Raw genomic sequence first — 25,772 nt, 5'->3', positions numbered from 1 at the left:
GTCAGGCTCCAGAAACACTGGATCCTGCTTGTTCCATAATATAACTTAATTGCATCTTTCATTATACGCTTGATGACAGCATCAGGGTTATTTTGTCAAACTTTGGGAAGCTACTATATCTTCAGAGAATTCAAAAGAAATCTAACCGTCAGCATCATCTTGTTACTTTATAACAAAATAATGATTAAGTGCATTGTAACGTCCCTTGTTTGTAGCATTCTTAATGCTCTTTGATCATCAATTCATTGCATGCATTGTCTGAATGAAGTGTCTTGCGCTTTAGCTGCGCTCTGTGCTGATTAGTCAAGCAAAAAGCTAAGCCTGTGTGTTACCAGCAGCCACACGTGCAGATTTGGAGAGTTTCTGCGGGCCCAGGAGAGAGCAAACTTGGAAGTCACTTTGACTGGATGGATCCCACCTTTCCCAATTACAGGGAGGGACATTTATCTGTTAATGATGAGCACTTAAAACACATATATGGAGGATTTGTTTAACCTCACAAAGTTTATTTTGTGTCTTTGTTGAGTTTGGAGTCGTATTTGATGATTTAACAGCCATGTTTCTGTTGTATGTGCTTAGATGGCCAGATGTGACTGTAATTACACTTTCAGAATGTGGGAATATGAATCTATATTTTAGAATAACATTTCTTTACTTTGATTTCTGCAAAAGAAAAGTAGAGCACTTGATTTGTTTTGAGTCACATATAGAAGCTACTTGTAGTACAAAAATCTTAATGAATATGGGCAGACTGACCAGAAATTGCAGCCAAATAAAAGAATAATAAAGGCATCTAAACCCTAACAGGTCTGCCTTTGTTCTTCCGCTCCACCCACCACAAGTTGGCTGTGTGAAAGCAAGCAGTGTTGCAGCTTTGAGGGCAGCTCTGAGAGTTCCATGCCCATCGGCCTTCAATCACATGGGATGTCTGAGTTTGACAGTATAAAGTCTTTCTTCTAGAACAAAATAAGACCCCTAAGCAATAGTGGATGAGCTGTTAGTAACCATGCAGTCCACAGGGAGGTAGACAAGCATGGTAGTTCAGTATACACAAAGTGTTGGTTAGGGATAAGACAATGGGCCAGTAAGAATGCTGCAACCCTCTTAAATGTGTTGCATTTACTAACAGAAGTAATCTGTTTTATTTGGTAAAATTCCATTTGACTTCATACAAACCAAAAACAAAGTCCATGAAAAATTTAAAAAAACTCAGTTTAATTGTATTTGTTTTATTCAAATGCTATTGAAAGTGTTCTCTTGCAGGAGTTGAAGTGAATGATAAATGTTAGAGGAGCTATTGTCTTTTCACTTTCTCTTGCATCATTCTGTAATTCAGTGCATTTGGTTGTGCCCTTGTTTTGTTTGACTTTTCAGAAACATCACTGAGAATATACCGTGAGCTCACAAAAAGACGATGAGGTGACTCACCAGTGGTGGGGCCCTAGTACATGAGTTATTTACTCACTGGCAGCATGTAATGATTAATTCCAGACTTACAGGAAGAGGACACCATCAGTTTATGCCTTGGCCAGATCAATAGGCAAAAGAGGTTCAGCATAGCAGTCAATACACCAAACTTAAGGTGTCTGAGGAGACTAAAAAATACCAATAATTGTTATTAATGCCTTGGGTGTCCCCAAGCATTGCATTTAGAGGCAGTCCCCATCTAAAAGACATTCAGCCATCACATACAGTACATATCCCACAAAGGCCTCCCAGGCTCTGGTAAAGTGTCTGTGAATGCTCACTACAAGAATGTTGACACAAAAAATTAGTTTTCCTAAATGCCGGATTTGCCTGCAGTGTCATTTTTATTCACGCTAAGGATGCGACTATAGGGATGGCAATGTTGCTCCGTCCAAAATAAAGCATCATAGATGGATTACCATGAAATCTTGTAAGGGCATACATGGTCCCCGGAGGATGAATCCTACTGATCCCTTGATTTTTCCTCTAGCGCCACCGTTTGTTTTTTACTGAAATCTCTCAACTAATCCATTGATTACATTTTGTACAACATTTAGAGGATTAATTGCAATAACTTTGGTGATGCCTAATCTTAATTTGTCTAACACTTTGGTTTAATATGGTGGCCGACAGGGGCAATCACCTTGCAACTTCAGAAAATGCATGCAAATAGACGAAACACAAGCAAAGAAAGAAAACAACTTCAATAATTTTGACAACGTGTGCAGCATTCAGCAAATGCACTGCATCTAAACACAACAAAACCAAATATATGATTTTGTGGTTTGTGTGCTTTTCTTTTTGCATCACGTTTATGTATTTGGTTGTGGTGTGTGTGTTGTTGCGTTTGCTGAATGATGCGCATGTGTTGTCAAATTAATAAAGTTGTTTTTCTTTTTTGCATTGCTTCTTTTGTCAGGATTTGTGTCCTTTTCTTTTTGCAAAGTTTATTTTATTTGCATTGCATTTATGCATTTGGTTGTGTTGTGTGTATATGCAGTGCGTTTGCTGAATGCTGCACGTGTTGTCAAATTAACAAAGTTGTTTTCTTAATTTGATTGTGTTTTGTCTATCTGCATGTGTTTTCTGAAGTTGCAGGGGTTTTCCCCTGTCACCCACCGTAGGTTTATGAATATTAAAACAAGTGGTTTAAATGACAAATGCTTTTTAGACTTTGAAGTAGGTTGTGTTGGTTGTGACTTATTGGCATTAAATTTGATGTAAACTGGTAGCACCTGTCCATGTGACCTTGACAGAAAAAAAGAAATGGATACGTTTTTGTGTTTTAACAAGTTACATGAAAAACATTTCAGCATTCTAAAAATGTTAATGATTGAGTTTACCTATGTTACAAAATAGTCCAAAAAAAAAATACCCCATCAGTGTTTATTCCGTCCAAAAACACAACCAATGATTATAATCTCCAATCACAAGTCCTCACAAGATTACGCTTCATGCTGCAGGGACACAACACACAAATGCACCAATTCACGCCACAAATTACACAATTTACACAAAGCCACTCTATCGATGCAAGCGGTGAAGGACAGCCAACAACAAGCATACATTGCCTCCTGCTTCCAACATAAACCACATGTGGGTTCAGAACTGGTGAAGGTAGTAGACTACAGAAGTGTGTGTCTGAATGTGTGTGTGTGTCGTGATTGTGTGTGGGAGGGGGGAGGGGGGTGTAACATTCAAAATTCAATCAAGTGAAGGCCATCTCCAGCAGAGTAACAGGGAGTGGAGGCAGGGGGGAGATAAGGGGGAAACTCAGCTGAAGTTTCCACTGGGCCTGCTGTGCTCCTAATGCAGCCTTGGATGTAATTGGGTCCCAGAAGGCTGTTCATTATCGGGGGTGAACGAGGCAACAAAACAGAAAAGGGCGGAAAGAGAAAGAAAGTCTCATTCTTTGCTCAGTGCCTCCATCCCAGCACCATTATGGGACAAGAGTTAATTAAAAGAGCAGTTGATGCCTCTGTTTTTCTCATCAATCTCACTTCAGTTCTTATTAAGTTTGTAATGACAGCAAAGCTTGTCCATGTCCGCCACCAGACACACACCAAGGGGGAAGAATGAAGGCAAGGGCGGGGCAGTTAATGTGAGGGACAGCTCATCTTAACAAATCACACTGTGGTCAACAACGGAACATTCACCCTTACCCGTCCCTCAAATCTCAGGGTAACAACATGGAGTCCTCGGAGGAGAGCTTTACTTTATTTAGGGTGTGGCAGAAGAGCCCATTTAAGAGGCGTGGCTTTGCACCCTAATCCTGTGGCTCCCATCTCCGCCGCCTTGGAGGCCATTTTAATTCCCTCCATTATTAAAGGGACATCCCTGGAAAGCTTTGGTAAAGGTGAGTGCTGACACTGTCATTCATAAGGACTATTTCAAAATGTCAGCCCATAGCTGAGATTTGTCTCATTAAAGTTGGAGTCCATTATATCCATCCCCTCCTTCGGCTGCCACACTCAATCAAGAACACTTGCAGAATTGATGGGGTCGAGGGAACGCTCATAATCATGCTTATTTGCATGAGGGTTACAGTGAGACAGACTGTCACACAGACCAACAAGAAAGAAATGTTGCAGAGGGATTCAGCTAAGAGAAAAACACTGCTAGTTGTTGCAGACCACATTTGAACAAATCCCAGGCAGGCCAGCTTCTTTTCTTTCTTCTTTTCCTTCCAAATTGATGCCAGCTAGTAAGAGCGATTTCAGCTAGAGACATCAAGAAATGTCAACCTAACTGTGATGAAGACACTGGAACACCATCCAGGCTACTGCTCAACAGCCTTGTGACCTGATGATTTACATACAGCTTCAATAAAGCCACACACAAGTTCCACCCACATGTAGCCTGGCTCTTTATCTAAAGCGTATCAACATCTTTACAGCTGAGGGGTTTCAAAGCCAAGGAATCACTCATGTAGATGTTTGACATCTGTGGATGTGAGTGCCGGCGTGAGGGACAGACCCCGGCTTTTTGTTTCTCTCTGATCAGATTTTCTCGCCTCAGCTTGCAATTGTGAAGCTGACAATGAAAACAACCGATCAGAGAATTTCATTAAGAGCATATTTAGCTCACAGGACTTTGCTGAGTTTGGGTTGCTCCATTGTTGGTCGAACAAAAGGAGCAATTGGAAGTGAATTCATTAAATTATTCAATCAACAGAAAATTTTAGTAACTATTTTGATAGTTAAAAAACCTCAAATATATGGCTTCAGCTTCTTGTGAGGACTTTCTGCTTTCTAGGCCATAAATGATAGTAAACGCAACAACTTCTTTGTTTAGAATAGTTTCCAAAATATAATATATAATGGATAATTGTTTAAGCAAAAATATTTTGTGTTTACAGCTTCTTAATTGTGATTTGTTACCTTGTTTTTTTTAAATGATCATTAGTTTCAGCACTAATTGAAAACTCCTAAATAATGGACATTTCCCTAATTTCTGAAATATTATGAAAAAACTATTAATCCACAAGTAATCAGCAGATCAATTTATGATGAAAATAATGTGTTGCAACCCTAGAAAAATGTTTCCTTCTCAGTGCCTGATTAAATCTATCTCCAGCTGTAGAAAATGATTGAACTGTAGACTTCCTGTATATAAACAGCTAAGAACTTAGAAGAAGAACTAAGAACTAAATGAACGATTCATCTGTTTTGTTTTCAGAGGGTGACTCATGCCACATATAGAGAATATACAGCTTGAACTAATTTGCATCATTTCCAGTTATTGAGCTATCATTCATGCCATTGCAAAACTAACGAAAAAATGTGCATCTAAATGACACATATACATATATATACATACATATATATATACACACACACAGCAGCATAAAAAGACACGTAAGGGACTACAATATTGAATGAAATCACTTTGAATTATTAAAAAAGAGCTAGCTTTTTAATTTACAAAAGATGTTCAGAGGAAAATGAAATCCATTAGCAGTCCTTGTGCTGTCTCAGATCCATGTTAAAAAGAAAAGAAAGAAAAAAAAGACGAAACAGAACGACCGTCACTATCCAAACATGGCTCTCACTAAACCCTTCTGTTAAAGATAGTCTATCTGAAGCTGCACAACATTCTGATCAGCTGAGAGGGCAGGAGGGCGCACATCAACATTTGTTTAGAGTAAAATAATAAAAGGAAACTGTGTGCTAGTTTAAACACAAGGACCATGAAAAAGAGAACAGTTGATAGGTTTAATCCAGCGTGATGTTTTTATGAAGCAAAGTTGTGGTTCATTACATTGGTGGAACAAGGTCAACAGAAAGTAGAAAAAGGTCAATTGCCTAAGCCTACATGAGTGTTGTGTGTGTGTATTGGGGGGCATTACAACACAACTCTAGAGTCTGAAGATACTCCAACCACAAGTACAGTTTGAATAGTGCTTCAGTCCGTAGAGGAGCACTTAATGGTGGTACTCAACTCTGCATGTGGCTGCTTGAGCCACGACAGTACAAGAACTAGTAAATGCAAGGACACAAAGAGAAGTAACATTCAAATTAGATCACTATTTCCCTCAAAATGGAGAAAATGCAATGGAACATAGAAAATTAAATGTTACATGTATGTTATTGTTACTACAAGTAAAATCATTACTGTATAGAGACATCTGTAAAACACTTCAGTAAAGACAACATATAAATACTGAATATACAAAAAAAAACGTTTTATTCCTTAAAATGTATCATGGAAACAGCTATCGGCTCATCAAGGTGGAGGGAGACATTTATTTGATGGACCAGGCTACGTCTTTGAATCTTGTGCCTTATACAAGTTCTCACTCTAGTGGTCTCTAGATGAACTGCAGTTGATTCTGGCCATGCTGGGAGGGACAAATGGTAGCTGGAAGTTACACTGTATTTGCTTGTGCTGGTGTGGTCTAGGTCTGGATGAGTCTAGGGGAGCCACAATGGTTGGTTGATTAGTGGGCGCTAACCTCCAGGGGAAGTTCTACAGTCCGAAGCGGGCAGGGGTCCGTCTAGGCGTCATGGGGGCCTCTTCTTTCCTTCCCGGTGTGACGATTTTCACAGCCCTGAATCAGAGAAAAGTCAGTTGGAAGACAAGTTTTATCCACTGTGACAACACGTTATTCAGCCTCATTCTTTATTGCTTCTTGTAGTCCAATGCTACACATCTTTTACATCAAGTAAGCAGCTGTGGTTAGAAAAGGGTGAGGGAATTTGTGCATGTCACAATTTATTTATACTTAATCAAGTTTGATGAATTTGTTTTGAGTATGATGTGGAGTTTAATCTTGTATCTGCAATATTTTAATATTATATACAGTTGTGTTCAGAATATACACAAAATCTTTAGAACAGCTTTTAATTCCATAATATCGATGCACTGGGAACACTGCACATTCAATTTCAAATCAAAACATGACCAAAATTGATCAAGTTTGTGTTCTACCTTTTACAGAAAGGGAAGAAAAAGGAATATTAGGCTGTTCAAAAAAATAGCAATATTTGCATTTTTCTTTAGAAACTCAAACATTTAGTGTATAAACTAAAAAATGCCTTAAGGGTTTGCTTTACTTTGAATCAATGCACTAATATTTAGTTGCATAACTACTATTTCTGAGAACTGCTTCACATCTGTGTTGCATGGAGTTTACCAACTTCTGACACTTTTGAACAGGTATTCCATCCCAGGACTATTAAACTACATTCCACAATTTCTCTTCATTAATGGGTTTTGCCTCAGCAAAACAGCATTTTTGATGATGTCACCCCACAAGTGTTCTATGGGATTGAGGTCGGGGATTGAGTTGGCCGCACTAACATCAATCTTGTTCATCTGGAACCAAGACTTTGCTCACTTACTGGTGTGTTTTGGGTCATTGTCTTGTAGAAAGACCCATTTCAAAAGCATTTCCTCTTCAGCATAAGGCAACACAACCTCAAGTATTTTGATGTATTGAAACTGATCCATGATCCCTGGTAAGCGCTAAATAGGCCCAACACCACAGTATGAGAAACATGATTTTTGCACCACCATTGTTTACTGTCTTCAAAGTATACTGTGGCGTAAATTCAGTGCATGGGGCTTGTCGGAAAAACTGTCTGCAGCTCCTGGACCCAAAAAGCGACTTTAAACGACTTTGAGCTTGGAAAAAGCGCTACACAAATTCAATTTAAGATTATTATTTAAAAAAAAAACTTTGCTCTCATCAGTCTACAGAATGTTGCGCCATTTCTTCTTTGGCCAGTCAATGTGTCTTTTGGCAAATTTCAGCCTATTCAGTACATGTCTTTTACAGCAATGGGCCTTCACATAGCCTTCCTCTGATCATAATAGTACTCACTGGTAACTTTATAACTTCTTTGATTTCCCTGGAGCTGATCATTGGTTGAGCCCTCGCCATTTTGGCTATTCTTCGATCCATTCCATTGGTAGTTGACTGTTTTTTTCCCACACCGTTCAGGCTTTGGATGCCATTTTTAAGGCATTTGAAATCATTTCGGCTGAGCAGGCTATAATTTTCTGCTCATCTTTATGTTTTCCCCTCTCCAATCATTTTTTTAAATCAAAGTCTGCTGTTCCTCAGAGCAATGTCTGGAACGAGTGTGAAATGCACTATAACCAGCATGCATAACATTTGCTTGCTTCCTTCCTTAAATATGGGCCATAATTGACACCCGTTTCTTCACAGAATCAATCTCCTCACTAATTGAACACAACACTGCTATTATTTTGAACATGACCCTTTCAATTACAGATTCAAGTACACAGAATGAGCAGCATGCATGTCATGACTGTTGGTTTTCTATGACTCTAGAACACTTAATAGTAAATTATTTGCCATGTAGAAATATCACTTCTAGCCAAAAATATGATTTATGAGGTTAGTGATGTTGGACTGCAATCTTTTTTAACAAAACTGTAAAAGCAGGACCGCAGGAGAGTCCAAAAAAAAGAAAAAAAAAGAAAAGAGTGTTGATGTAGAGCGCCTGACAGCACAATCTATCATCTTTAATTACAGCAGTGTGACACACTGACACTGACCGCACTTTCCTCATGTCACACACACACCTGCGGCAATTACAAGCATCAGGCCATCACAGCTTTCTGTCACTGCGTCCCAGTCTCCTTCACAGTCACATCAGGTGAATTGTTTCGCTCACTTGAACACTATTGTATGTACATTGGTTTAAGATCATTCACTACAAACTTTGTATTTTACATTACAGCAAATCATGCTGCTTTGCTGAGAATTAGAATGCTTTTTTTTCCAAACAAGGGATCCATTAGTTTTGATTCATTTTTATAGAACAAGAAAATCTGAAATCAATCTGTACCTAAACTGCATTACCCCGCACAACAGAATTGTAACTTTGATTTTAACCATAAGAAAATGTTGATGCACACTATGATGGATTACACAATTTAAGCAAGTTCCAGAAGTCTAATAGGATGTCTTAAAATGTCTTGTTTGTCCAAAACACAAAGATTATCAATTTACAGTCATGTATGACAACAAAAAGTAGCAACTCCTCACAAGTGAAACCAAAGAAAAGTTTGGTACTTAGGAAGCTAAAACTGGTTGTGCTTCATAAGGAACTAAAGAGGCCCACACTTCTTCTTACTTACCCCTGATGTGGTTCCAAAAACACTCACTTGCATTTCCACTTTTAAACACAAAACAACTGACTGGGACATCTACTAATTCACACCAGTGATCTGTGCTGGTGAGCAGGGAGACAGGTGATAAGTAGCTGGCCCATGAAGGCATACTCAAAAAAATATATTTCATCTCGGTCACACTGACCTCTTAGAGGAGATGCTTGTGACGCCTGCCGGAGGACAAAGGCAGCCAAGAGCCCAGGAGAGCTGACGGCATTCATTATTACACATCCAGCTTCCTCTACTTAAATCTAATTCTTAATCCTACACCTCCAGTGTGATTATTTTTAACAGATCTGTTACAGACGTGGTCACGCAAAGTCAGACAGATAAACCAGCTGATTAATTAACAATAATAAAAAAAATTATCTGTCTTTATAACCTTATTTCTCGCTGTAAAGCTTGCGGATTGGTGTGAAATTAATTTTTTGGTCTTATTTGAAATTGAACGTTCCCCTCCTTTCTCTGCTCTGCTATGGCACAATTTAAATTGCTGCAGTAATGGAGGTCACCCAGGAGTCAATATTATTTCTTTTTGTCTCGTCTGGAGGGACCAGAGGTGAGAAAAGCTCATCATGAAGAGTGAGAGAAGTGGAGTAGAGTGAGTGGGAGAGGAGGAGAGGGAGGGATGGGTTAAGATATGGATTGGCAGGGAGGTAGGTAAATGAACTGTTTTCTATCTATTAACTGTTTCAATCTTGTATGCAAAATGAGGGCCACAGGGAACTATTATTAGAGGAGGACCCGTGTGTGATGAGGAGGCAAAAGGGAGAGAGAGGGTCGCTGACTTACTTAACAGTGCCAGTGATGCTCTTCTTCTCCTGCTCCTCTCGACGCGCTCGCAGCTGCTCCTCAGCCATGGACATCTCCTCTTCCATGTTAGTGATCTCCTCCTTGGCCCGGCGACGGTTCTCCTGGAAGAGCGACACAAACGGAGAATGAGAAAAGTACAGTATATCAAAAACAAAAACATAGCTTTTTAGTTGAACTGGCCACAAACAATGGACATATACAAACATTGACAAAAGGGTGGTAGTAGTAATTTTTTCATTCTTAGAGATTACAAGCCAAAGTGTTTTAAAACTACTTGTCTAAGGGACAAGAAGTCAGCCACAGAACAAAAGTACACAGACATATGTGACTTTTACTTTATACTTTTGGCTGTGTTGTGAATTTACCTAGTGTGCATTAAGTAAGTACTAGCCTTGTCTTGCCTTACCTGTCTGCTTTTTCCTGCATGTTTGATGCTGTAAAACATGGGCCCAAGTTCTGCCAGCCATTCTCCATCCACTGCAGTCACACACTGCATGTACTCCTACAACACAAAGTGCAAGTTAAACATCAACAACACATATCTTTAATTGTTTTCATGCAGGCCAGGTTCTGCAGCCGGCAGACTTTTTACCTTGGTGGTCATGACAAGCTCGTGGTAGATGATGTAGTCGGGAGTGTAGCCCATACCAAACAAGGAGCTGGTAGGATGGAGGTGACATGGCATACCTGTCCTCACATTCACATATTCACCAATGCCCTGGGAGAAAACACAGGCATAAATAACCAAGTTAATGTGCAACTCTGAATTTTTGAATAGTAAAATAGGAATCTGTGTGTAGTTTTACTATGTGTTTGTGCCTGCATCTATTGTAGCACTAAAGGTCAGAGCAAAGCAGGTCATATGGGATAATTTGCTTCTCCCCCTGGCTTAGACAGCAGGAAAATAAAGTTGAAGTATGTCCAACACTGCTACAATTGCTTGGGTTACCGGGCTACTCATAAGTCAAATGGAGAATCTTGATTAAACAGTCATAATTTCAAATTCCCTTTCAGATTTTTGCACTGTATTAATGTGAGGCCAGAAGGGATATTTTACTACTCTGTAATTATGATGCTATAAATCTGCCACAACCAATTGCCACCAGGCGCGACATATTAACTGAGGAAAGTGGAGGAAATACCTTGAGCTTGGCAGCCTGGTGGAAGTATGCAGCACAGATGCACTTCCTGATGATATCCCAGTCCGACCCACAGGAAATTAGGTTCATCCTCTGCTGGACCATGATGTCCTTTAACTGGGAGCGCACCTCACGTACCTGCACAAAACAATATGAATTGGAAGTGGAACCACATAGAAACATGTCCAACCTGTTGACTTGCAATCAATTGTTATAGGGGAAAATCTATCGCTGACGTCAGGTGAAGATTTGTCCATCTAAATCAAAGCATAACAAAACATATTGAAACACCAAATTCATAGCAAGAAAACAAAGCACAATTTAAACTGCGAGATTTCCACATGATCATCTTGCTGTGCTGGAATTCAAGTGAAAACTGAATGAGTGGGTTCTATCCATCCAATAGAGAGAACAGGTTATGCAACAGCAGTAGTCTGACCTTGCGCATGGCCTTGGTGTGGATAAAGTGGTCGTTACACCAGATGCTGGAGTAATTGTTGTTCTTCCACTGCATGTAGACGTTAAGGTAGGTGAGGTGGTCGCTCTCTGGGACTGAGAACTTCTCCCTCACCTGGTCACTCTCCTCCTCACGACCCTACAGCGGCACACAGATCGAGTTTCCATACATCACTGGAATCATTTTTTATGTCAACGTTTTTATTTGTTTTTTCACTGGGAAATATTGTTACACAAACACCTTGTTTTAAGAGTCAATTGTGAAATACAGTAGTTAAAAATTCAAAAACTGTTTTTTTTGGCCATGCAACTGAAAACACGCTGAAAATACAACATTTTTTTCAGTTTGATACCCACATCCAACAGTGACTGAGAAACATGATCATAATAATATTAATAATATTAATAATAATAATAATAATAATAATAATAATAATAATAATAATAATAATAATAATAATAATAATAATAATAATAATAATAATAATAGGGAGACTAGTTTCAGCTTGCAAATTTAAGTCAATTATTTACTTCCCTTGTAGCTCTTTTTTTAGTCTCCAAAACAGAGCTAAAATGCTCTTAAATTGCTAAATGTTCCACTGTGTTCACCAGCTAGTCTCTAACTGTGGTGCTAGACAGCTAGTGTGCCTTTCTTTTTTTATTAGATTTTAGCTTTTTCAATAAATCAACAGCTTTCTACCGCCAAAAACAACATTAGACATGAGAGTGAACTACAACAGTCAATTTATGGACTGGAAAACTAATAAAGATCAACCTAACACTCTGCGTGGGGTCAACGCTTCAAGTCACCCCTTTCACGTAATCATGTCAACCATTGCTGATATTGATATATGGATTAAAACTACTTTAACACAACAGAATACATTAATATTAATTATAGTTAATAGTATAGTATAAGGGGGAAGGGCCAACATCTTACATTTCATTGTGCAACCCTGTGTTGTAAAATTACAAAATAAATTAACTTTGTAATACAAATGGATGGAAATATAGATGTGCGAGAGTTGGAAGCCTTCTATTAATTTCACACAGACATTTTGAACGTTTATACTAAAGAGTTTGTTTGTGTTTTAATTATACAGTAACTGTATCAAATGAGACTTACCTTAGGTCTGTAGAAGATGGCCGGCACAGACAGCATGGAGACAATGATAAGGATGTCAGCACTGCAACCCATGTCGCAGGACACAATCAGCATCTTGGAGAGGGCGGGGTCGAGGGGAAACTCCACCATCAGACGCCCCGTCGGGGTCAAAGCACCTGAAAGAGAACACAAGAGAACAGTTATGAGGAGTAAGACGTAAAGAACGTAGGAGGAACAAGCACAAGACGAGTGAGTGCTAAGCTTCTTTTCCATCGAAAGCCTACTGGCGTTAGGAAGAAGCCAGCATAATGTGACACTTATTTGTCTATCACCGTGAGAGGGGAGGATGAACTGCTGACAGTTGAGAATACTTGTAGAGAGAAAAAAAGAGAGTGAGATCAAAAACTTTGCCAGTTCCGATTTAAATGATTAGACCGGAGTCTAAGAGGCTTATGAGGAGGGAAAGCAGAGAAGCGAAGCAGCCAGTTTGGGGCAGGTAAGCCTTAATCAGAGATAATCTGCTGTTAACACACGGTACAGGGAATCATCAAAAGTCCCCCCTCATCCCAAAATCCATAAATCCCCTGGAATCTACCAAAGGATGAGACAGAAATGAGACCCGACCAGTCAAATAAAACACAAGATCAGTTACTAGGGAATTATTCCACTGGCTAAACCTCACAACTATCTCCTCAAGGCCTGTTTGCTGTGTCTGCAGCATCCTTTAAACTAGTCTCCTGCCTGTGTTTGTGGTGTGTAGGAGCTGCAAGCAGCGCTGAGGGGGAAAACCGACCCTAAAATACCCAATATTCTCTGTCACAGCTTCATCATCATCTCAAAAACATAGGATTTATGTTGTCAGCCCCTCTGTGTTTAAAACTGGTCTAGGGCTTGTACAAGGACTAGAGAGAAAGACAAGAACAGAGTAGTAGAATGGAGACCTTTTGAAGCTGCTGCACTGTACTGTCTGATGTAAATGTGCATGCTACTAATTTACTAATGTTAATATTTTTAACTTAATTTGTATTCATGTAATTTAAAGGCTTAAAGACTCATTTTATGTATTCTTTGTTTTCTATTTTGTTTGTGTGACAGGTGCTATACAAATCAAGTTTATTACAATAATATGTTTATATTATTAATAGAGGTAGAGAAAAGATAACTGATGTAAGGTGTAGACCTAGTGTTATGAACACTTTCTCAAAGGTAAAAGAAAATGACAGTAGGTTACATTACTCAGCATATTAAACACCTATTAAAAATGTCAATGTCATGTAAATACATCCTTATATAAAGCTATCTTATAATTACATTGTGTTATGATGCCCCTGGTAATTCCAACTCTTATTCACTACCCACCTGTGTTGTCCAGAGCTCCCAAGATCCAGAGCTGGTACATGGAGTTAAGCATGTTGTCCTCGGGTGGTGGATCCATGAAGTGAAAGAGGAGCAAATCTTGAACACCCAGAGACTTCAACAGCAAGACTACATTGGCCAGGTTGGTCCTCTGGATCTCGGGTATGGTAGTAGTCAGCATCTCGTTCTTATATGCGCTCTGAGTGTACAGCCTGGACAGAGAGAAGGTTCATGGAGACAGGCACGGATAGAGACAGCGAGCTCGAAATGGAAGTCACCAAAAATGATGTTTTCAAAACAAGAAAAATGTACAGATATTTGTACATTATTTTTTTTGGGGGGGGGGAATAAAGAAATGACGAATATGCTCCCCTGGGCAATGTTGTTCTGTCACACTGAATTATTTTGCGATATGTGTGACATGTCAGTGGCATTCTAAATAAGCAAAAGGTGCCAAATGTAAATCAACCGCAGAGGAAGATTCACGATGCTACAATTTATTAAAGAGAAACATTAAGAGCCTGAGTTAAAGTAAAGGACCCAACTAAAAAAATCTCTCACACTAATTACAGCTGTCTGAAGAGAATGATTATAATGTATATGGAGGTTTTGAGCTTGTGAGTACAGTCACAGCTAAAAGTGTCTTTGAGTGGGGAATTCTCCACGCAAGCAGAGCAAACCAGTGTGACTCACTCTCTCTGCTCTCTAACACATACACTCTAACACCTTGACTGTACAAAGTGTAAAGCTTCTCCAAAACTGATTCTTTATACATTTGTCTGAGCTTGTGTGTAGAAGCAGGTGGGCCGGCTTAATCCAGAAATATGTGGGGTTTCATCAGCATCCATGCTCATTAGCAATGCAAAATGTATCCCCTGTGTGTCTATCGCTTAATCTTTCCTTAAGTAAATATGGCAAAGCAGGGAAGTGTCAAGAGTATGTTAATGAATGAAGATAGTGGGGAATTACTGGTATGTCCCTTCTCTCAGTAGTGTAAAAAGAATGTCAAAATGAAAATATCCTCCTTTTGTCATATCAGGAGAAAGTCAAGATTATAAATAGCTTTGCAGGAACCTAAATATGGCACACCTTTTAAATCTTTCATGCACCAATTCTAGCTCAACACTAATTATACAGAGAGAACACAAAGGCCATTACCTGTAACACTGTCCTGGTCCTGTACGCCCTGCTCTGCCAGAACGCTGGTTGGCGTTAGCCTGGCTGATGGGATAAACCTGTAGAGCATCCATTCCAATGCGAGGATTAAAAACCTGTTGGAAAAAAAAAAGTCATTAAAATTGAGTAAGACAAAAACAATGTTAGATTGGTTACATACATATATACTTTACATACATACATACACACACACACACACACGCGCACGCACGCACAAAATGTGATGCCTTGGAGTACCTTAAGTTTGCAGTATCCTGCATCCACGACATACATGATTCCATCCACAGTGAGTGAGGTCTCAGCGATGTTTGTTGCGACAATGCATTTCCTCACACCATCTGGAGCCTTCTGGAAGATTTTGGCTTGGAGGTCAGAAGGCAGCTGGGAGTAGATGGGCAGCACGGCCAGAGCAGGAGCATTTTCCAAGTCTTCCAACCTCTCCACGATCTGATCGGATGTCACCTGCAAGGACAAGGACAACATGCCTTAGTTTAATTGGGAACACAAAATAGAAAGAACCATCTGTTCCTTGTCAACTGACAAAATGTATGTATAAAAATAAAATAAATAATAATTTACTTATACAGCACATTTAGAACATGAAATTCAGATCACAGTATAAAAAATGCAACAAAATACAAATGCAACAATAATTTGAGTGATAATAGTAGGTAGATCTGCACGATGTTGGAAAAATCTAACATTGCGATCATTTTTTACCCTGCGATATATATTGGAATATGAAAAAAGAAAAAGTATTTTTTAAAAGATTACATAAATAGCTCTATTTGGAAATAATAAATCATTCTCGACTACTGCAGTGATTTTGTAGGTGAGGGCATCTACATAAAAGATAAAAATGAAAAAGGGTCTTTTCTAATGTGAACCATTCTTTGTTGAACTTTGATGCTTTACAAACACCAAAGCAAGTAAGCGCTGTGACTAACGTTAGTCTTCTGAAGTGGTGTTGGAGAGGGAAATTAAGCAGAAATACGCTGGTTGACTAGCACGACACCATTGTATTCATATCATACTATCAATCCAGGCTAACGTGAATGACAGTGACTGCATGTTGCTTCCTGTGAATGTTTGGTTGTGGTCGACTAGCGGGGCCAGCTTGATCAGACCTGCACGTCATGCGCACTAGCAACAAACTGTGTATCCAAGAAAAATTAAATCAGTGTAAATGACGTTAGATCAGACACAGGCTTCTGTTGTAGATTAGTGTTCCGTTTCCAGTGTCGCGGCTCCGAACCGTTAGTTGGGACAGACAGACCCCTTGTTTCTTTAGACTAACTATATTAGCTTTAGCCTGGCTGGTAGCAGCTTTCTGCGGGGGAAAATGGCCGGGAGAAGTTGTGATTACGTTGCAATAATCTGGTGATTTAGTTTGTATTTACAGCGAACATAAAACAGTGATTACTCTAGCTTCACTGACTACCCATCAAAAACTATGCACATCACTGTGTCAGCCGCAGCAGCTGCCTACGGTACTTTTCTACACACAGAGAGCCTCACTTCCCATAACAATAAACCCAGTCGGGCTAACGTCACATACACACGTTGCCCACATGGCTACCTGTCTTAAAGAGGAAGGGTAGGATGGTGATAATCATGTAAAAGGAGAACGTTAAAAGTTTACTTTTCTATCAAGCAGTAACGTCCTGCAATGTGACTATCGCGCATGCACACATCGCGATGTCGATGCTAAAACACAATATTGTTCAGTCCTACTATTATGCATGTCGCTCACCTCAATATCCTCCTGCCCGGGCATAAAGATGAGGATGTCTCCTATCAACCCGCTGAGATGGATCTGCAGGGCCTGTTTCACTGCTGCCTCCACATAGTCCTCCTGTGGAGTCTACACAAAAAAACACAACAAATCAGTCCAGTACAAAACAAAACAAAACTAAAATGGCCCCTACAACAACCAATTTATAATTTTGACACAGTAGTAGAGAGAGACTTTTATTATTAAATGCCAAAAGTTGATTAATGTAAATTAACACAGTATATGTATTGTCTATTGGGTATTTGATAAACTGAAAGTGGTGTACTGTAGAAAAAATACGACTAAATGTGCTAAACATGGAGTACATGTGCTTATGTCTGTCATAAAGCCTTTTCTTAAGGTTAAAAACATTGTAAAGGTTAAGGATTTCATTACAATCTCTGAGTCTAACTCAGAAAAATTACAAATACAAAAGAGGCAATTATCTTCACTCAAGCTTCTGCGCACGGAAAATGTTGGACTACACCATTTTCTAAACATAGCCATACTGAGAAATACAGAGAGTTGTGGAGCTGATAGTCTAAAAATAGGTTTGTAGCAACTCATTTGGCAACGACTTGAATGTAACAGACTTTTATTGATATAACATAGTTGCAGACTATGGCTTTAATTGAAAGTAGAATAGAAAAAAAAAAATACCTTGCTAAACAAGATGTCTACGGGAAATGTTCTTCCTGGAATGTGAAAAATGGGTACATTGCCAAAAAATGCAGCAAACTTGTCTGAGTCCATAGTTGCAGAGGTCACTATGAGTTTCAAATCAGTACGTCGAGATACAACCTGATGGGAAACAGTGGACAGAAGAGAGACAGTTGAGTGGAAATACAGTGCTTTTACACTGATATCAGAAAAGAAAACAACACCCTAACTAGGTCATTCATCATTTAGACACACAGCAAATTCAGCTGTGTGTACGTCTTGAAAATAACTAAAAGAAATCTTTAAAATGGGTCTTAGGTAGTTGTGTAATGACCTCACGTAGCAGACCAAACAGCACATCAGTATTCAGGGAGCGTTCGTGAGCCTCGTCCATGATAACAGCACTGTAGTGGTCCAAGTCTGACTCCCTCAACGACTCCCTGAGCAGGATCCCGTCGGTCATGTACTTTATCAATGTTTTCTCGGATGTGCAATCCTCAAAACGAATTGCGTAGCCCACCTGCAGGCAACAATGTCAGTATAATCAACTAAAATGATATGCATGCTCCTTAAATTATTTGCAGACAAATCTAGAGTATAACATGCATAGGGATTACAAAAAGAAATCCTACCTAATTAAAATGAAAAGATAATATCTAATTTTAGTGTTTGCAGTAGCCAAGCATTTTTTGCTCTTGCTAATATTGAAACAGCTCCATTGTTTCCCTCTATGTTGCTCCTTGCCTGGGGAATTCAAAGTTGCTTGCCAGGGGAATTCATACCCCAGACAAGCAACAGACCTGATGTTTTCCTTTTGAACACTAGATGGGGTGTTACACACTATTTGACTTTCTATTATTGAGTTTGTGCAAGGGAGCCCTCAGACTGGACATTTCAAAATATTTTAATTACTGTAGTGTACAGGCCATTCAAGACACTTTCTTAGCAGAGATACAAGGACACAGTAGCTCTTTGTGTCTCTATTTAGAGACATGGGGCAACTACACATGCAATCAGACAGAATTTGGGATTCTGATTACATAAAAGGCTAAGTATTCCCAAATGTAGTTATTGTTTGCTTAAGCTTCAGACAGCTGTCTCACCTCCTCTCCAAGGTTGGTGCCAATCTCCTCACTGACTCTCTTGGCCACACTCATGGCTGCTACTCTTCGGGGCTGAGTACAACCCACCATGCCATAGCTAGTGTAGCCATCCTCATGCAGGTACTGAGTCAGCTGGGTGGTCTTCCCACTGCCCGTCTCCCCAACAACAATCACGATGCTATTGTCCCTGCAGATGCCAGTTAACATATTGAAACAGATATGATGTAAAAACACTTTTAGGTGAAAACTGGGAATGAAACTTGAGGAAACCAATGCACCATGGGTATCAATACCTTATAATGTTAAGAAGTTGCTGCCTGACAGCAAAAATAGGAAGGTACTGTCTCTGTTCCAGAAAGGTCTTCTTCTTAGCAAACTCACTGCTGGCCTCAGTCTTGTCTTTCATGTGGTCTGCAAATTTCTGCTCTGTTCTGTAAGGTGGAGAGAGAGCAATTACGAACAGTTAATATAGCAGGTCAACCATTAGTAAAACAAAAATGTGAATTGCCATCTTCATCTAGATCTTTGCATAGACAGTGTGGTCACCTGTAGTCTACTTTGCCATCCTCGCCTACCACTTTGCCCCCAGGGGTGTCTTTCTCCTCTGTCTTTTTGACGCCCATGATGTCCCCTAACTTGGTGCCTGCCAATTCCCAGTGTTTGTGCTGTGCCTGAAAACAATACATTATTCCAATTACATCATAAGAATATGAAGACTAAAGCTCCAGTCAGTAACTTCATACACACATTGCAATTTTGTGATGGTGGTTTGCAGTTAAAATGCCATCAACCGACCACTAAAGTAATGAAGTTAGACAGCGCTGGCATTATCAACGAGACCGGTGCACGTCAACAAACCCTATTGACATTTCTCAACAGCACAGCATTAAGATCATATCAGCTTTGTCTTTTAACACATTTTCTATATAGATGAATATAGCAATGGTGTATTCATTTAAAATCCTTACTGGCTTTAGATATATAAACATATATATCTCAACAACAATAGCATTCATGTTATTAAATAATCAACCTTCTTGCGTTCTTTCTGCTCACGATGTTTACGGACAAGCTGGCTGCCTTTGCGAGCGATGATGGCCATGTCAGAGGTAGCATCTTTCACAGGGATGACCGGCTCTGGCTGCAGCAGGGAAACAAACACATACAAACGTTCAGATAAAAACTCTTCAAGTATAGGTCTGACCAAAAAAATGACACTGAGTCATTATTATTTTGGTAGAGACAGAAACCTCATGAACTATGTTGACCTTGTTTACCTGCTTAGTGAAGACTATTCTTCCATCCAGAAACGGAGGAACCAGGTTGTGAACCTGCAGGTGAACCTTAGCAGCATTGTCCTCCTCAAAGTCTTCATCCACCTCCAACCTCTGCACCACACCACTGGTCAGCATTCGGTTGGTCTCCCACCGCTCATTATCCTGAGAAACACAGCCTGTTACAAAGATGGCCCCCAACATAGACAAATGTACCAACAGGACATGTATAGTACATGAATATAGCGTATATGCCTGTGCATGCAGACACACAGTACCTCATTGATCTGTCGCTTCTGTGCCGATATTCTTTTTTGAGTCTGCTTCTGAAGTATCTGCTCTCTCTTCTTTACATATTCTTCAGAGGTGGTTGTGAAAGGGTTGTGGAACTCATCATAGCCCTCATCCATCATGTACCAATCTCTGTCAGCTTGCTGCAAAACAGTGAGACAGATTAGAGGAAGAAAAAAAATAGTAAAATGAAAACAAAAAACTAGTTTTTAACTTCTGTGAGGCATGAATGAGGAATAACTGTGCCACTCACCTTTTGGTCCTCCTCCCACTGGTCTTTCTCATCTACATTATCAAACATAATTCCTCCTGCACCATCTTCTTTCCTCCCTGAAGAAGAGACAGAATAAGAAATATTATGAGACATTTCATAAATCCAGCATGTGAGCACAATATAGCTTGTTTTTAGAATAGTACCTTTTCCTTGTGATAAACGAGGTGTAGAACCCAAATGCTTTCTGTCATTGGCCCACTCGTTGTACTTGTAAGACGGGGTAGGCAGAGGTGTGTCGTCTGGGTAACGGCCTCTGATTGACCTAAGCACACAGCAGACAGATTTTATGTTAGCATCAAGTAGCATTCGTTTCTCAGCAGCTAAGCAGCAGAACTAACCGTGAGGATTTGCAAACGCCTCTTACATGTTCAAGTGACAGTACATATTAGTGGTATGATGACAACGTAAAAATCGAGGTGAAAAATGTGGTAATATCAAATACAAATAGCATTGTTGTAAAATGCAAATAACCAGTAGCCGTCCTCGTCGTTGCACCAAGTTCTGGTCTTTATCTTTACGAGAACGATCTCACCTGTTTTATTCTTCAAGTTAGTTTTATGTACTGTAGGTGTGGATCAGCTTGCAAAATGACGTGATTTATTTATTCAACAGACTATTATTTGCATTTTTACTAAATCCATAAGAAAAACCATAAGAAAACCTGAAAGTGCAAAAGTAAATAAAACATTGCTTTTACAAATTGTATGCCTACTGAGGACTATAAGGAATTTTCCGTCTTTTTGCATTTCCATTCTTGATTATTTTACGTGCACTGAACTATCAGGTATTGTTTGTTATAACAAATCCACTATGTACTTTAAGTACTTTTTCAAATAAAAACTAAGGTTTTAGGGTGAGGAGAATAAAATCGTGAGATAAATGAAAGACAACTGTTGACCTGTCTCTCCTCTCACTCTCTCGGCCAGAGCGATGGCTTCGCTCGGAGCGATCCATCTCTTTGTTAGACGGGGCGGGGGACGGAGACTCCCACTGGGAAAGCCGCGAACTGGCATAACCACTGTCATCCTCCTCCCAGTTGGAGCGTGATGGTGTGAAAGAATCTATGTAGAAATAAAATAAGTTTAGTCAACCAACATACAATAAAATGAATACAAGAATAAATATAAATAACACATTGAATTAAAAACTGATAACTAAAACAAAACTACCTCTGGGGCGATGCTGTGGCGAAAGGGGTTCTTCTCTCTTAGTCCCCCGGCTGATGCGGTCAGACCAGCCATCTCTCGGTGAGCGCTCACTCCTCTCCCCGCGCTCTGAACGCTCCGACCGGCTGCCGCGGCTATGGCTGGTCTCTCGCTCATCTGACAGAGACAGGGAAAGTTACTCTCAACAATCCTGACTGCTCTAACATTTGACTTCATTATCGATCGATCTCCCAATTGAGGTTCTTAAATACTCAATCCACTTTATAATAAATACAAAAAAAAATGTATGAACCATTTGCCCATCACATGTTGTTTGACTCCAAAAGGCTATTGCTGTTTTTCTTAAAACCCCAAATCTACTCACGTTAGAACACAAACTACATGAGTGTCCTTTAGAATCACCTTTTTCACTCCTTCGATCTCTCACTTTATCTCTGCTCTTTTCTTTGTCTTTTTCTTTGTTCCTGTCCTCTTTGGACGAAGCGTAGACTCCATGCTCACGTCTGTCTTTCTCTCTCTGCTGGTGTCTGCGGCGGAACTCTTCGCTGACCCCTCCCGGGTTTGAGGGTGTCTCAGAGCCAGTCACACGATACTTTCTACTGGAAAGAAAGAAAAAACAATAATAATACTATTTGTGTGCTACTACGGTTAGAAAAATAACCAATGAGTAAAGAAGAACAAATAAAATACAAGCCATGCATAAACATTAAAAGAAAGGGATGTTAATGTCCCAAGTTCCTTCATGACACACAGTGACAGTCCTGGTTTTATATTTGCACTCCTTTAGTGAGCTGGGCTTTCTCTCTGAAAGAACTCAGAGGCTAAAAATCCACTTAAAATGTAATGATTTTCAATAAACATTATTCTGTGTGAAGCACTTACCTCTCCTTCTTTGCATCGCTTTTGTTATCATCGTCTTCTTCATCAGAGTCTGAGTCACTTTTACCTTCCTCCCAGTCCTTGTAGGAGGAAACCTTTGACTTCTTTCTGTTTCTGTCATCGGCACTAGCGTCCGCCTGCTCCTTACTCTCACGCTCCTTCCTTTTCTGGGCTGCCAGCAGATCCAAGCCCAGCAAGGAGGTGCGTGGAGTGGGTGCCCGAAAAACATGGGGCTCTGCAGCAGCACTCTTTTTCTTTACTATCAGTCCCCCAACTTCAGCAGCTGGATCAGTCCCTTCCAGCCTATGCATTGACACATCTTCATCCATTATCTGCAAGGAAATAATGACGTGCAAAAGGTGAAAATGTGTAATGCTACTAAATTGTTGCTCATGACAACACTTTTTGTTCAACATTGTTTAAAACTAATGGTTTGGGCTTTGGGCTTTAAGGAATTGTATAATCTATAAGAAGTCAGAAAATAGTAATAATTGGCAATAACAAGATCCCATACTGACATCCAAACCTCTTTGTATTGCTTACCATGTCCAATCAACAGTCAAAAACCCATCTAGGTTCATCTTACCGTAATAGCTTAAAAATTACCTAGACACTTTGTTGATTATCAAAAATTGTTGCGGATTAATTTTATGTCAAACAATGGATTAATAAATCAAGACATTATTTAGGCTCTAATTGGCAATAACATAAAACAGAGAATAGCAGCAAATCCTTACAGTAGAGAAGATGGAACAAGGAAAGGTTTCTTTCTTAATTTATCACATGAACTATTGGGTTATCAAATTTGTTGTGATTTCATCATCATCATTTCATCCTTCAGTCTACATTTAACAGAGATTTGTGTCAGTTTTAGACCCTGAACACTAAGTGGGTTGTACCAATACTTGGTCTATCAAATTTTACTGTCAGCTCAAAGAGACGTCTACTAGCTAACTAACTATAATCTATTACCTTGCTCAACCCATTAAGACAGAGACAGCGTTAGCTAATGAAGTGGTAACTCATTAGTTTACGACAATTTCACTATCAACATCTGTTTGGCCATTAACGTGAACTTAGTAGCTCATTTGAGACCTCAACACTTTGTATGTTACCTCTACTCCAAAGTCCCAAATGGGCCCAGACTCATAGTGGCTAACGTTAGCTCTCCTGTCTTTTGTTTTACCTCAACTATAATTTTGTTTTACAATTAAGCTAGTATTACAAATGCAGAAATTCATATCGACGAGTTTCCGAGGATGACGTGTTGTAAATCCTAACTACGTCAACAAAGACTCATTAAAGCATTTGTAGGTTAAATAACTACATTTCCACTCGTTTAATAACGGATAGATTAAATGAAATGGAAGTATTGCGTACCTCAGATGGAGCAGCCAGCCTCAGCTAGCCTGCGAGCTATCCGCTTCTGTCCCGACAAGGCCGGGCGGCAATTTGCGGAGAACTGCCGCTTGATTATTTGGGTCTAAAATGCAGAAACTCGCACATCAAGTTAATTATTTGACGTAAACTAATATACGGGTAAGTAATGGAGCAAATTATGAACCTGTAGCTGTCACTTGAAAATATTTTAACTGCGGCTTTCGGAAACACTACGCGAATGTTTACAGACTAGGGAGCAACCATTGCAATCCCACAATTCTTCTTCCTATTCTTCTTTGCGTGTTTTTCGAATTGCAATACCAACTTTTAGGTACACCACCACCTACCGTATGCCAATGGGAACTACATCTAAACAATATATATGAAAGGAAACACGTAGGTTATTAGGCTACATTTAAAAGCCAACTGGCACCTCTCCAGCTATAATAACAATGGGTGCCTTTCTTAACACTTATGGACACTTTACAGTTAAAACAAGCAAGAAATACAGTTAAAAAGGCAAAAATTGAATTAAAACAAACACTTACAAGATTGAGATAGGAAATTAAAATAAAGCAATCTATCCATTGTTTTGATGGAGAGTGAAGTCATAAGGGGTAGGCCTTTTGGAAAAGGTAAGTTTTGTAGGGAGGTTTTAAAGGTGGGTAGAAACTCTAAGGCAAGGTCAGCGTGAGGGAGTTCCAAAGTCCCATTGTGGACAGGCGGACAGAGGAGTGGAAGCATTAAGGAAGAGGAGGATTGGAGAGTTCAGGATGGAGTGTAGGGCTGAAAGAGTTCAGAAAGGTATGGAGTAGCGAGATTATGGAGGGAATTGAAGGTGAGAAGAAGAATCTTAAAGTCAAAACGGTATTGGACAGGGAGCCAGTGCAATTATTTAATTTGAGTAAGGTGTTCAGTTGTTGGGGTTCTGGTGATTACACGGGCCGTTGTGTTTTGGACCACTTCAAGAGTGGATGAACTTGTAAGGTAAACCAGAGAGGGAGAGTTACAATAATCAATACGGGAAGTGACAAGAGCGTGGATGAGAGTAGCCGTATTAATGGGTGTAGCCTAAGTGATGGACGAAGGCGGTGTGTGGTGAATATATGAAAGTAAGCACACCGGGAGAGATTATTGATGTGTTTTTCAAAATAAAGTGTGCAATTAAGGATGATACAGAGGCTCTTGACGTGAGTGGAAGATGGGACTTTGGAATTGTTGATGAAGAGTGACAAATTGGGACATTTTGACTGAGTGGATTTGGAGCCAACAACAATAATTTCTGTTTTGCTACTGTTTAATTTGAGGAAGTTATGAGTGAACCAGGTTTTAACTTTTTCTAAACAGTCAGACAGTGAAAATGGAGGGAGCATGGAAGTGGGTCTGGTGGACAAGTAGAGCTGGGAGTCAACCACGTAGCAGTGAAATTGAATATTTTATTTCCTAAAACTAAAAATCAATACAAATCCCTAAATGCAGTAGGCTATTCCCTTTTAAAAAGTTTTGGGAAAAAAAGCACATAAAGACATCCAAACACTGTAACCCTTCCCCAATACAAAGTAAATGTTTTTGATGATGGACACAAAACTTGAATGTGCATTGCAGAGCCTCTAAAAAAGATGTATCAAAACATTATGATCTCTGCGACCAACGCCAATATAGGCTAGTGCTTTATGTGGAAAAATAATAAATACATCAAAAATAAGTTTACAGACCAGGAATAGCTATATATGCACTTGGAACTTGCCAACAGAATAGGCATGAACAAGTGGTTGGAGTTATGTGGGAGGTTACATTATATTCCGACTTGGGGTG

At 39.6% G+C, this 25,772-nt stretch overlaps 1 protein-coding gene across 3 annotated transcripts; it reads right to left on the bottom strand.

Moving 5' to 3' along the window:
• Positions 1-5,667: 5,667 nt before the first annotated feature.
• dhx38 (DEAH (Asp-Glu-Ala-His) box polypeptide 38) lies at positions 5,668-24,271 on the bottom strand. Of its 3 annotated transcripts, XM_034868383.1 has the most exons (27): positions 24,142-24,270; positions 23,958-24,060; positions 22,581-22,909; positions 22,101-22,297; positions 21,702-21,854; positions 21,431-21,593; positions 20,676-20,794; positions 20,512-20,588; positions 20,246-20,401; positions 19,971-20,132; positions 19,727-19,834; positions 19,240-19,364; positions 18,987-19,124; positions 18,694-18,880; positions 17,925-18,110; positions 17,591-17,731; positions 16,910-17,020; positions 15,394-15,618; positions 15,139-15,251; positions 13,984-14,192; positions 12,646-12,800; positions 11,503-11,658; positions 11,067-11,201; positions 10,517-10,642; positions 10,331-10,426; positions 9,904-10,025; positions 5,668-6,517 (listed from the first exon to the last, which is right to left on the bottom strand). In XM_034868383.1, the coding sequence occupies exons 3-27, from the start codon at positions 22,904-22,906 to the stop codon at positions 6,436-6,438; spliced, it is 3,768 nt and encodes a 1,255-aa protein (XP_034724274.1). In that variant the 5' UTR covers positions 22,907-22,909; positions 23,958-24,060; positions 24,142-24,270; the 3' UTR covers positions 5,668-6,435. The 3 variants fall into 3 exon arrangements, with proteins under 3 accessions (XP_034724274.1, XP_034724292.1, XP_034724283.1); XM_034868401.1 differs by having other exon boundaries at positions 22,101-22,294; positions 23,958-24,271; XM_034868392.1 differs by lacking the exon at positions 23,958-24,060.
• Positions 24,272-25,772: the final 1,501 nt, after the last annotated feature.

The sequence above is a fragment of the Etheostoma cragini genome, chromosome 1, assembly GCF_013103735.1.
Source record: "Etheostoma cragini isolate CJK2018 chromosome 1, CSU_Ecrag_1.0, whole genome shotgun sequence".
NCBI classification, from domain to species: Eukaryota; Metazoa; Chordata; class Actinopteri; order Perciformes; family Percidae; genus Etheostoma; species Etheostoma cragini.
The sequence above is the reverse complement of the archived record's forward strand: the minus strand, read 5'-3'. Positions and strand labels throughout refer to the sequence as shown.

Coding starts and splice junctions, on each gene's coding strand:
- dhx38 (XM_034868383.1), bottom strand. CDS start 22,906: ATGGATGAAGATGTGTCAATGCATAGGCTGGAAGGGACTGATCCAGCT. Junction 11,202..11,502: donor ACACCAAGGCCATGCGCAAG/GTCAGACTACTG, acceptor TGTTTTGTGCAG/GTACGTGAGGTGCGCTCCCA. Junction 10,026..10,330: donor ATGCAGGAAAAAGCAGACAG/GTAAGGCAAGAC, acceptor TCGCTCTTCCAG/GAGAACCGTCGCCGGGCCAA.